General features: G+C 41.3%; 2 protein-coding genes across 3 annotated transcripts in view; one reads left to right on the top strand and one right to left on the bottom strand.

Moving 5' to 3' along the window:
- LOC106813440 (phosphatidylinositol 3-kinase catalytic subunit type 3-like) overlaps positions 1 to 4338 on the bottom strand; it is a 42194-nt gene extending 37856 nt beyond the window's left edge. The window contains 4 exon segments of the mRNA XM_014817571.1: positions 1282 to 1441; positions 2461 to 2604; positions 3467 to 3655; positions 4141 to 4338. Coding sequence (XP_014673057.1) covers positions 1282 to 1441; positions 2461 to 2604; positions 3467 to 3655; positions 4141 to 4235 — 588 coding nt within the window. The 5' untranslated portion in view covers positions 4236 to 4338.
- Positions 4339 to 4389: 51 nt separating this feature from the next.
- LOC106813446 (isocitrate dehydrogenase [NAD] subunit beta, mitochondrial-like) lies at positions 4390 to 12475 on the top strand. Of its 2 annotated transcripts, XM_014817577.1 has the most exons (9): positions 4390 to 4491; positions 4677 to 4861; positions 6067 to 6207; positions 6944 to 7076; positions 7198 to 7320; positions 7704 to 7869; positions 8197 to 8291; positions 9143 to 9298; positions 10627 to 12475. In XM_014817577.1, the coding sequence occupies exons 1-9, from the start codon at positions 4429 to 4431 to the stop codon at positions 10714 to 10716; spliced, it is 1152 nt and encodes a 383-aa protein (XP_014673063.1). In that variant the 5' UTR covers positions 4390 to 4428; the 3' UTR covers positions 10717 to 12475. The 2 variants fall into 2 exon arrangements, with proteins under 2 accessions (XP_014673063.1, XP_014673064.1); XM_014817578.1 differs by lacking the exon at positions 4677 to 4861 and having other exon boundaries at positions 4407 to 4491.
- Positions 12476 to 12935: the final 460 nt, after the last annotated feature.

The raw sequence follows: 12935 nt of genomic DNA, 5'->3' as shown, positions 1-12935 counted from the left end.
GAGAGAGAGAGCGAGAGAGCGAAAAAGAGAGAGAGAGCGAGAGAGCGAAAAAGAGAGAGAGAGCGAGAGGAAGACGAGGAGGGAAGAGGGAGAGCGGGACAGAGAGTGAGAGAGTCAGGGAAAAAGCGAAAGAGAGAGGTGAAGGTCGTCCCTGTCTCATTCTCAATAAATCATGCATAGTTGTAATTTCAGACTCACGTAGCTGCAGTTGTGCAATCACACATATTTACAGTTCTAGTCTCACAGCTCTGCAATCCAGAATTCTACTTACACATAACTATAGCCCTAATCATGCAAAGCTATAGATAGTTCTATTCATATGTAGCTGTAGTACATACCTACATATAAACGAATCACCCCTACTATACACAGCATGTGTGACCCGCTTTAGCATAATACGGACTAAGTCGCAAGTCATTGTTTTGAGTAATGAGCACGCACACATGTCAATGCTGAAAATGGCCTACCTAGACAAAAATGATTTTTTCAAAATAAGTTCCTAAGTGCATATTTAATCCGGATATATAGGTTTAGATATCTCTAGATTATTATGGTCATTTTTAATTTTAAAAAAACCCCTTCAGACCAGCCCCTGACCGCTTATCCCCGACTGGGCCCCTTACCCGGACCGCTTTATCTCAAAAGCTGCATATTCCGGAATAAGTCGGTTTCAGATCTTCAAATTGCTGTAGATCGGTCAATTCTTTAGATATAGCCAAATATTATATATCATTTTAAAGGTAATTAAATGATCTATTCAGATATGCACATAACTCAATTTGTAGAATTTCCTACTTAATCCTGATTTTGCTGGAGCGGGTCACATATATCATCATACATATACACGGTACACACGGCTATAGAAAGTTCTGTCACACACAGCTATAGACCTTGTATACTCATCTGTATACAGATACCTGTATACTGTAAACACATCCATTCGCTGTACACTACATGTGCCTACATGGATTTTCTACTATTAATGCAAACGTAGACGTGACCCATAGCTACACTACAGAGTCCTAGTCACACATAGCAATGGAATCTACATACTACATGTCACACTTGACTCCCATATTAAAAATTTTAATGAGCCCCCCAGATTTTAATTGATCCCCTAGATTAGCCCCCCCAATCCCTTCAGATCTTAATTTGTAGAGGAGTGACAATAGAGATGTATAAATAAACATGTGAAAAAATATATATATAAAAAATAAAATAATACTATTTATATATCTCTATGGGAATGACAAGCGCAATAATCTGTGGCAGTATGGGTACGGTGATTCTCTCCAGCGTGCACCACATCTCACAGACCTTTGACAGACGACTCATCTGGTCGGTGCCGCCAGCGCTGCGGCCCGGGGTGGACGTCGGATCCATGCCATCGGCCTCCTGTCCCGGCCACACCTTCAGATCATACATGCCCTGCCTGAACGTGCTGCGCAGAACACAAGAACATGCGACAGAACAAACAACGCCACCTATCATAAAAATCTACACGTGGAAAACGACTGTAAATTTAACCTTGCTTCGAAGATTAGAGGGCATGGGGACAAAAATATGTGTGCCGGGGGTCGAAATAAGCGATGGTCCGAAGCCATCAAATAATCAGGAGGACCATTAGATTTTCAAAGTCAATGGTCCGACAAACCATTGAATATTTTGGTCCCATTTTAGAGTAATTCTTTTTGAAGTTTCTACGTTCCAATATACTATTAAAGTGAATAAACAATCACTGTATCGTTTCATACATTCATTGTTATGTAGGTGAATAATTAAACCATTTTATCACCATGTAAAATCTCTTTCTTACGCTTGAACGCCGCATTACTTTTAAAGAACAATTTGAAATTTAGGAGGACTATCTAAATTTCAAACTAGATGGTCCTGTGGACCATCTCTTTTTTTCTCCTTATTTCTACCCCTAGTGTGAGATGTAAATTACGTAATAGGCGAGTTAAACTACTGTTGCAGATAACAGATTTAAGACTGATGAGATATCTCTAGCAAACAGCTTCATAGAAGTAACCCCGATCATTTCATTCTAGTGGTTTTTTTTTTCAAGGGAGCTCTTTTTCAAGTCTGTGGAAAAATAGCTCTGGACAAAAATTTTACGGGAGCTATTTTGAGCCTCACGGGAGCGATTTCTGAGGTTTGAAGAGCGAATCGCTCATCGCTCCCGTGTATTTTTTTACCCTGATCTAGATGCTTAATATTGACAAACCTAAATACAGGACATGCCCCATTACATTATCAATATAATATGAATTACTATTATTATGAAGTCTAGATATAGTATTAGAATATCTACACATGTACCTCTAATGCAACAGTTACTGCAAGTGAAACAAGTTGTACACACTAACGTCTTCATGCTAAAATCCTATTACAAATATTATTAAATATTTTTTAATATTTTAAATAGGCCTACATTTAATATCTTATATTTTGGCATACCCATGCTTCCCGAAGACGGAGATGGTGGTGCCACCTACAGGAGTCTCTCGGCAGGGGCCATAGATGTCCCATATTGTCAACGCAAGCTGGGCGTTTCTTGGTAGGTCGCTGTATTTTAGTGGTAGCGTAATCCACTCATTCCAGCTGTCAGAAATGTAAAAATGCCCCACAATTAGCTAGAAGTCAGATAAGATTACATGAGCACACTCGCTTTAAGCATGGGGGTAAACAATTCCTACAAGCTGTTTGTGACCCACAATCGATAGTCAACCTATCAAACCCCTTATAAATACATTTATAGGTCAATCTAGTGACAGCTTGAGGGTTCAGTAATATTGTAACACATCAGCAAGGAAAGGGGTGTGCGGCATCAAGAGTACATAATAGAGACATACATAATATCTCAGGTACCTCATATCTCATAGTATCTCATAGTATCTCATAGTATCTCAGGTACATAATATCTCTATTATGTCCTCTTGGCGACATCCATTTCCCCTATTGCTGACAAGTACGTCAATGTAGTCAACAATTCATCTAATGATAGCTACCATATTCCTAATGTCTTGATAATACAAACTATTGCCTTTGGATTTCTTTACTAAATAATATGTGGAGTGATAACATTTGCCTATACTATAAACAAATGCACACTCGATCAGGGTTCGAGTACATAATTGATTGTTTGCTACACATAATAACAGCAGTAATGTACTTTTGTGGTTTCGTTAAAGCCTAGAGCAGGGTTTCTGAACCTGGTGTCCATGGACTCCTTTGGGGTCTGTGGATGGCCTTCACTCCCTTCAGGGGGTCTGTGAACCACGCGCATAAAAATTTTATGTTTATGTGCTTATGTGCATTTTCTGGGGAGGGGTCCGTAGCTTTCACCAGATTCTCAAAGGGGTCCATGACTCAAAAAAGGTTAAGAACCACTGGCCTAGAGCTAAAACCAACATGTATAATGTGGAAGATGATAATCTTAGAATGCTTCGATGAGGATGCTCACTTCCATCGCGTCGTGAAGTTCTTGTAGGCGGTGCGCGTGGGCAGCACCAGCGGCCGGTTGTCAGCAAACACCTGACAGGTCACGTAGAGGTCAGAGCAGCCCTCCTCACAGAGCCCCGAGTAGCGCAGCAGGTTCTTGTCCAGCAGGTCCTGATAGCTGGGTCTCTCTCGCACACCCTCGAGAGTCCCGCTGTGTTGTCATGCACAGGTATTTTTTTAAGGTCGATGCAGTGAGAATACATGTGAGAACTGGTGTAGTTTATGAACAAAATAACACTGAAGTATACAACGTATGATTATGAACAAGTTTATAATGAGGGTTGTCCCATAATGTTTACACAGTTGCCGAGAGTAAAGGTAGCGTATAGACTATATAGTTTATTAGATATTAATTATTATATCTGACTCGCAGCAAGTTTTCCTAACAATATTATTAAATTATTAACAATAACACATCATCACATCATAGTGGGTATACAGTAAGCTGCGCACATGTGCTAGGTTACATGTTTTATACTAGAAGATAGTAACTTTTGGTCTAGTACTAGTAGTAGTTATAAATTAAGTAATACCAATAATATTAACAAGACTGTGATCATGGATTATTACGCTGTCACTGTACAGGCCTAAGTGTAAATCAAAATATATACAGAAAAGCTAGGTAACGATGCCTACATTTTGATCTGCACATTCACATCGAGATCGCAGCTATGCACATAGAAAAACTTGTCTGTATGATTCGTAGTCATGTTTCTCATATTCTTCACCATGATACTGATTACTGTTAGCGTCTGCGTAGAGAAACCTATGAGTATGAGTGTAAATTTACTGTTTCTCGATTACATGTTGATGTTTTCATTCGTGTAGACGCGTGTTCACTTGTTTTCCATTTGGCAGCACTGTCCACTGTGCATAATTGTAAATAATCCATGATGAACGTACAAGACACACGCAGTATAAATCATGACTTCTGTAACTTTGGTTAATACCTGTAGGCTATTGCTTAGGCAAGCGAAAAACAGCAAGGTTAGTTGCTCACTTACAATCAATCTTTAATGCATGAAGTCGTGATTGCCGTTATACTACACGTGACCTAAAAACTAAGGGTTTTTAGTCCGCGACCTAAAACTAAACCCTAAAAATAACGTGTATCTAACTTAGTAACTATCAATCATAATTCATATATAACTAAATTCGACAATTTTCGTCAGGTTTCTGGCACTCACCATTCAGGATGCTTGCCGAGGTTGGCGTCTCTCCACCACCAGCGACATCAGTCAACAACAACCGTCACTTTGATCCCAGGGGATGGTGTTGGCCCAGAGCTGATGGACTCTGTACAAACAGTGTTCAAGCAGATGGCCATCCCAATTGAATGGGAAGAGTTATTCGTTAGGTATATAAACTGTCATTCCTGCCGACCATTTAATTTGTGCCGAAAAGGCCGATTGGAGGTAGTCCTTAGTCCTGTCCCACTCTCTGCACTCATTAAGGCTTAGAAGCAGAAGAAGAAAAAGAAGGAAGAAGATGATAACAAAATAATGAATAAAAAGTAGTAATGAATAAAAAGTAGAAGATGATTGAGCATATTTAGTAGAGGACAGGGAAGTGACAGTAGCTGTAGTGAAATTAGTAGATGAGATGTGTGTGACAGCAGGGTTGGCAGGAAGGTGAATGCAGGAAAAGAACTGAAGCAGGAGACAGCAAAGGCCTACTGCATTGTAATAAGTAAAAGAAATGCAGGGTGAGGCATAGGTAACTTTTTCAGAGGCAACCGATATTTCCAGATAAAATTTGCCGTAGCATACTCAAGTCACTCTTGTTCTTCTTCCTTAATTCTCATCCTATGTACTGTTCCAACTCCCGGCCGGGTCATACCAAAGATATGGCCTCTCTGCTTAGCATTCAGCAAATAGAGATAGAGTGTGGCAAGTTAACTCGCAGTGCTACCAGTGTACTAACCCCCTACTGTAGCATTTACTGTGAAAGCAGCTGCAGGGCCTCGGGGTTACTGAAACGGAGATAGGCACCGCCCTATGCGCCATGTAGCCTTACGCTATGCGTATGAAGGCGCGGGAAGGATTAACTTTTAATGTACTGTTCCTGGTCATCCTTGTCCATGTTTTTTTTTGGCCCCCAACTTGCTCTACCTTGCTTCACCTCACAATCAATACTCTCCAGATCTTTTACTTTCCCCAATCCCCAATCATCCTGTAGTTGCCCTTCTATTCATTTCTACTTTATCTACTTCTCTCACCATCCTTTCTCCTTCATTCTCTTAGTAAGATTACGTTGAGGGGAACACACATGCATGTACTTGATAATTGGCCAACGTTACCTGAACCATATCTAAGCAGAATTTCAGAGAAATAATGCTTAAAATATAATTATGAGAAGGTTAGATGGACACTGGTATTACTGCTCATCAAATTAGTAACACTTGGAAACTAGATATCCATTGCATTTTTAAATTCCTTGTAATCAATGTATATAATAATTCGCATAAAAAAACATCCCGCGTCATAATTTTATTGCTCGTATGTCATCGCTTTAATGTAAGTTACTGTAATCGCATGAATGCAATGTTATTTTCTCACATAGTGAGATTCACAAGTCGAGGATGGTGAGCTTGGAGGAGGTGGTAGCGTCGATCAAGCGTAATGGCGTCTGCTTAAAGGGAGTCATCTCCTCCCCTCACCGTGCTGACTATGGGGAGCTGCAGTCAGTCAACATCAAGATGAGGTGAGAAATAGGAGCAGCTATGCTGTGTGAGTTGCCTCTAAGAGGGGGGAACAGGGGAGTACATTCCCACTTTCCCAGCAAAAATCACCCCATATCCAAGTTCCCAGTAAAATAAAATCCCAATTCCCAGTTCCCAGGAAATTATGTAGACATGTTTCAGGAAACTTAGTAGTTTAGGTTTTCAAACACTACATAAATACTAATATTTACATACTATTATTTATCTGGGGTCTACATCAATCTTCTGGCTAAAAATAAAATATTAGCGCAGAAATTGAAATCCCGACAAATTGACACAATTTTCCCAAATCCCAGACAATTTTAGAGGGTCTTTCCCACGTCCCGATGTACTTCTGTTCCCGAATCACGGAAAATTTATCTGACATTTCCCAGTTCCCAGGCGTGGCCAATCCCGCGTCCCAAAAATATCCGTTCCCCCCTCCTCTAAGCATCTGCATACGTTCACAGTGTACTTGTAGCCGCCCCTCATCAATAACTCTACTTCTCTACTTGTAAAATAAGTCTACTTCCTAGACTGTGAAAGCACTCAGAAGTAGGTTGGCTGTTACCATAATACATATAATATTTATGTGTATAGGTATGTTCATGCTGGTGTGCGATCTTTCACTCATTCCTGAACTATCTTTGAACATAGGAATATCTATATTGCGACTAGGTCGTATATTTTGGTAGATCGGCCATGGTTCCAGTTTCCTTGATTTTACACTGTTTGCAGGCGAGCGCTAGATCTGTTTGCAAATGTTGTGCATGCAAAGAGCATTCCCGGGTTCCCGACGCGGCATGAGAACCTGGACTTTGTTATCATTCGAGAGCAGCTGGAGGGAGAATATTCGGCGCTAGAGCACGAGGTAAGTGTGTATACTAGCTTTCAAGTTGTTGATCAAGTCAAGTAGTATGTAGACATACACATTCTGTTGTTGGCAGTTATTTGAGAGTGTATCTCTGACTCTGTGGTTTCTGCTGGCTCAGAGTGTTCCAGGAGTAGTGGAAAGCTTAAAGATCACTACTAGGGAACGATCCTATCGCATAGCCAAGTTTGCATTTGACTACGCTGTAAAACATGGCCGCCGAAAAGTTACAGCAGTGCATAAGGTAAACGACTCATATATGTTCATTTACTCACAAGATCTTAGTTACAAGGTTTGCCACAAATCAAAATTTCATTATTAACTGGAAATCTTTAGATGCTGAGTAAGTGAGGTTTATTCCCTCTTATTGCAGACGATGAACTGGTGTATGTGTGTTACTTCGAGGGAAATTGCAGTGAAATGTTGGATACGGTCAATGACTTGTGTATTTCGGGCTTAAAATTGTGAATGTCTTTTTCGTGGAAGAGAATTGGAGGGAGTATCATGTACGTAAACCATTTTAAAATGACTTGTGTATTTCAGGCTAAAATTGTGAATGTCTTTTACGTGGAAGGGAACTGGAGGGAGTATCGTGTACGTAAACCATTAGTGACTTGTGTATTTCAGGCAAACATCATGAAGCTTGGTGATGGGCAGTTCCTAGAGTCATGTGAGGAGGTCTCCAAGCTTTATCCAAACATTAGTGTCGACACAATGATAATAGACAACTGCTGCATGCAGCTCGTGTCCAACCCATGGCAGTTTGATGTGATGGTGATGCCCAACCTGTACGGTGCGTATCTCACTGCTACTGGTAGTGGTGCTGGTGGTGGTGCTGCTGCTGCTGCTACGGGGTGGTGTTGGTGGTGGTGGTGGTGGTGGTGCTGCTGCTACTGCTGCTGGTGGTGGTGGTACTGCTGCTGCTGTTGCTGCTGCTGGCAAAACTATAGATTCCTATTTAGTATATAATTATGAGCATGTTTCTACTTCAGCATATCTGTCCATCAATACAAACATAATTATCTCTATGATAGTACAGACATGCTCATAATATGATGACATTCTACCTTATCGGTCTTGTGGTTTCATGCCGTGCGTTTTTGGCTGTGGTGGCATGCAGGCAACATAGTGGACAACCTGGGAGCAGGGCTGGTCGGCGGGGCTGGAGTCGTGACCGGAGAAAATTACAGCCAGGATTCTGTCATATTCGAACCGGTGAGTCACGCCGCCTATTACCCATTATTTGCACCAGGGCTCGAATTAACCGACGCCACCGACGGCAATTGCCGTCGGTGCCCCTATCAATTGCCGTACTGCCCCTGAAAATCCAACCCGACCGACGGCAGTCACCTGCCTTGCCCTTTTGTGTAATTGCCGTCGGTGCCCTTTAATCTACTGCACTAGTTTCGTTTTTAGTCAAAGTCAACATAACACGTGCGCGTGCGTGCTGTAGTTGCAATGATGAGCATGAAAACCGATAGTCGCAGGAGGGAATAATAACAGCATCGGATAATTATTCGCTCCTGATAGCGGGCATGTAAAATTTGTTATTACTGTACTTCAATTAGCAGAGGAGGTACAGGGGTCGGTGTTACGGTGTAAGTTTACATGGGGGCATATTGTTTTGTACATTAAAAGCAAGACGATGTTGATGTACTAATTTGTTATGAGTTTTCCTTTATTTTACAAAAGTGCCTTGGTGCCCTTCTCAAATTTTGAGAATTGCCTTGGTGCCTTTTAAAACTGCTTCTGCCCTTCCATTTTAAAGAAAATTTAAGGCGATTTCTCACATGCCCTAAGAAAATTGCCTTGCCCTTCTCGTCGCTTAATTCGAGCCCTGATTTGCACTCTCTCTCTATTACTTGTACTCTCTCCCTTATTTGCACTAAACTTATTGGCTGCATACTCTGGCATCTGTAATATCAGCAATCAAAGCAAGGCATTACTCTAGTGCAACTCATCCCTGTGCTCTTATTCCCCTCCCCCCCCCGCTCTGAGGTACTATACACAACCATTCATGGTCCGAGACATGCATATTGACACGCGATTTCTCGCCATGCCACCAGGGGGCGCGGCATTCGTTTCAGGAGGGTGTCGGGCGTAACATTGCGAACCCGACTGCGGTACTGCTGGCAGCTAGCAAGATGCTGGACCACCTGAACATGCACGAGTATGCCAGCCGGCTAGCCAACGCCGTCTACAACGTCTTCAAACTAGGAAAGGTAAATACAGCCTGACCTGTATATAACAGCCACTCGAATGCGAGTGTCTTTTACACACAGGTGGGTGTTCTATAGAGGGCGGCATGTGGCTCTTAACTGCGGCCTGAAGTTGGACTATGTTGCGTGGTATGCTTGCTAGCATGTCAGATTGTATAAGTAGGAAATCGTATTTTCCAGGGAGTCAATATTATAGTATACATCATACAAGACAGGAGATCGTAAACAAAATCTTTTCAGAATTTCTAAATTTTTGTCTGAATAAAAGATCAAAACATCAAAACGTACCTGTAATATATATATATATATATATATTTCTATTTTTGTATTGCAATCTTTTTTTATTTGTATTGGGTTTTATAGGGATGCTAGCTAATGTTGTTTCCAAACCTTGCAACAATGTAGCTAGAGATGTATAGGGAGCTTAACTGTTCAGCTGGTCTGTAAATCTTGTGCTATTCCCACTGCAGTATCTATGTTTTTCCACCATAGTGTTATCCCTCCACCTCCCCCCATTCATAGGATGTGGAATGTTATTTTACAAATGTTTCAGAAGTCTGCATGCCTTTGATCCAGGGCTCGAATTAACCGACGGCAATTGCCGGCGGTGCCCCTATCCATCGCTGTACTGCCCCTGAAAATCCAACCCGACCGACCGCAGTGACCTGCCTTGCCCTTTTCTGTAATTGCCGTCGGTGCCTCTGCCTCTGGCTAGACTGGTTCGCGGCCGCACTGTTTGTCGCAGAGCGTGTACATTCTCTAGCAGAGCGTGAGGCCGGATACCAGTCTACCCGGCTGCAAAAACAATAACGTGGTATTGCTGCCAACCGCTGCCAGTAGACGATCGATAAATAGTGCACCTGTGTATGCCCGTGGTAGAACACGAATATTTAAATGCTGCACGCCCGGACTCGGCCCGCGTGCGATTTAAAGCGCGGGAAATGACGCTCGCGCAAGAATGGCCAGTGATCTGTACGGTGTGTAGCTTGCTAAGTGCAGTAAATTTAGAGAAATTTTAGTAGAATTCATACGATGACACAAAGTTTTCCATAACAATGGCCTTGGTGCCCTTCTCAAATTGTCAGAGTTGCCTTGATGCCTTTTAAAATTGCCTCGGTGCCCATCCATTTTAGAGAAAATTCAAGGCAATTTCTCACATGCCCCCAAAAAATTCCCTTGCCCCTCTCGTTGCTTAATTCGAGGCCTGCTTTGATCATAGGTGGCTTTTTATGCGTAGATGCCATGTCTGTCAGTGGAGCATGACTATTTAAGGACTATATGTTATTAGTAGTGAGTAATCGACTAATCGTATTATATGTGTGTTGCTTTAGGTGCGTACGCGGGACATGGGGGGCCAGGCAACGACTACAGACTTCACCAACGCTGTGCTGGACACTATAGACTATGACGCCGCAACCTAAACACCGCAACTAATTAGATGCTAATTGTTTCGTCATGCCTGCGTTGATTACATGCAATATTGATAATCGATATCGGTGATTGATATCGGTGGGAAATGTGAAGAATGGTGTTCATATCTTGGGTTCATGCCAGTGCATGGCCTTAAAAATAATCATGCATTTCAGACGAGGGAGCAATTAAAGGGGGGACTGTAGTAGTTGTACAAACGATAAGCATTTGGTTCGGGATTGCACCATCGATTTCTATTATCAACAGGTTTGCTTGCTTGTTCATTTTCATTGTAGATAGTCTGAACCGAAATGCTTTGTTCAATTTCACTTGTCATCATGTCATCTTAAGTGCAATTTTCCTGAATCATGTTCACTTGTCTAATTGCATCATGGGTGCTTTTAGAGAGCTGGACACAAAAGCTAAATAAGAGATAGCGTGCCATAACACGCTATATTTCAATGTCGATATATGAATAATGTTGACAGGAAACCTCATAAAATTGGAACAATTATTTCACAATATATATATATACTACTATATTTATTTACCTTTAGAATTTTTATTTATATATATTAAAATTATGGATTTAAGTATTAATTTAGTTATTTATGGTGTTGTTTTATCGTATCCTAAAGCTAGGCTAATATGTTCTGAAACTCGATCGTCTGTAGACCTTTTCATCACGACCTTTGAAGAACAGTCATGGTTTACTTCCAATTTGAGTTGCAAAATGTGACCATCAAAATCTGCATGCATTGCATGCATCAAAATCCCAATGCACAGAATGCATTGAGAACTAATATTGGGTCTTAAAATTAGATTTCTCCATGCTATCAGTATCACGTACTGTAAACGACCGAAATGAAATTGGTTTTTAAAGCCTGGAAAATTTGTCCGAAATTCCTAATATTTTTACGAAGACGAGCAAGTTTCAGTGAAAGAGGCTATCCTGTCTTTGTTGGCATTTTCCTGCACTGCATAGCTGGTTAGTGGCTGTGACATGAGCTTGCTGTGCTGTGTGAACACACCACGAAGGGGAGTTCAAAGCGTCTCCCGTGGTCGAAGTTCTTGGACTTGTAGAAAGTAGCTGAAATTAATGTTTGCTTAGTCGTAAGAAGTTGTTGGCACACTTTGTCGAGTTTGCAGGAGTTGGCGTGCAAACATTTTTCGCAGATTTATTTCAGTGAAAATGTCTTTATTTGTGTTGAAACCAACTTGTATCGACTAGGTTAATCCAGTAATGATTTATGTTATTGGCATGCTTGTGTGTTTAGATGAGTGGAGAACGAGGCAGAGCAGCATGTATGTAACTTAAATGTAGATAACGCGGCTTGCCGTCCAGTTAGCTCATGTTCGGAGGAAGGAAGATATGTAGTCTAATGCTCAGGGCTCAGAAATGAACTTCGCATGTTATATTACGACGTTATATTACGACGATATAATAATACCAGGAGTGAATAATAATAGATAATCTATTATTATTCACTCCTGACACTACTATGGGAATCTTGTGCTATAGATTGTTTAATTGATCAATTAGATCTCATTGCGGCGATCACTGCTATGCTGAAACACACGGCTACTGACGCACGACCATGAGCTTAGTGAGTGTAAAAACGTATTGCTCCATAAAAAACTATTTTATGTGTGCCAAGACTAATACGCGTGCTAATTGTTGTTTCATAAGCTTCGCGATTTATGTTGCGTACACTGTACTTGTTAATGTAAATTAAAGTATTGAGCGAACATTTTTTTAGATTTGTGAAATCATATGGTTTTGCTTTTAGATGCATCTGAATCATGAGCTATCTCTTTGTTCTACATGAAATCCATGCTACCAGGCTATGTATGCCAATCAAATTCAAAACCATATTTTATTATTTATAAATGATTACTTAGTGAACAAACCGATCGTAGACGAAATAGGAATGGGATAGATTTTGAGCGTAGACGAAATGGGAGTAGGCGAAATGGGTGTAGGCCAACTGGGAATTTTGCTGTAGGCGAAATGGTAGTAGGCCAACCGGGAATAAACCGTACAAGCGAGCGTACGTGTGTGCATGTACAAGCGAGCGTGCGTGCGTACATGTACATATACAAGCTAGCCTGCGTGCGTACATGTACAAGCGAGCGTGCGTGTGCACATGTAGATATACAAGCGAGCGTGCGTGTGTACATGTACAAGCGAGCGTGAGTGTACATGTACAAGCGAGCGTGCGTGTGCGTA

Source organism: Priapulus caudatus, unplaced genomic scaffold (genome assembly GCF_000485595.1).
Source record: "Priapulus caudatus unplaced genomic scaffold, Priapulus_caudatus-5.0.1 Scaffold774, whole genome shotgun sequence".
NCBI classification, from domain to species: Eukaryota; Metazoa; Priapulida; class Priapulimorpha; order Priapulimorphida; family Priapulidae; genus Priapulus; species Priapulus caudatus.
This window is presented reverse-complemented; position numbering and strand designations above follow the sequence as displayed.

Excerpts from the sequence above, each read along its gene's own strand:
- LOC106813446 (XM_014817577.1), top strand. The coding sequence starts at position 4,429 with ATGACTTCTGTAACTTTGGTTAATACCTGTAGGCTATTGCTTAGGCAA. Across the intron at positions 7,077-7,197 it reads ATTCGGCGCTAGAGCACGAG|AGTGTTCCAGGAGTAGTGGA; the intron begins GTAAGTGTGTAT and ends CTGCTGGCTCAG. Across the intron at positions 7,870-8,196 it reads GGTGATGCCCAACCTGTACG|GCAACATAGTGGACAACCTG; the intron begins GTGCGTATCTCA and ends GGTGGCATGCAG.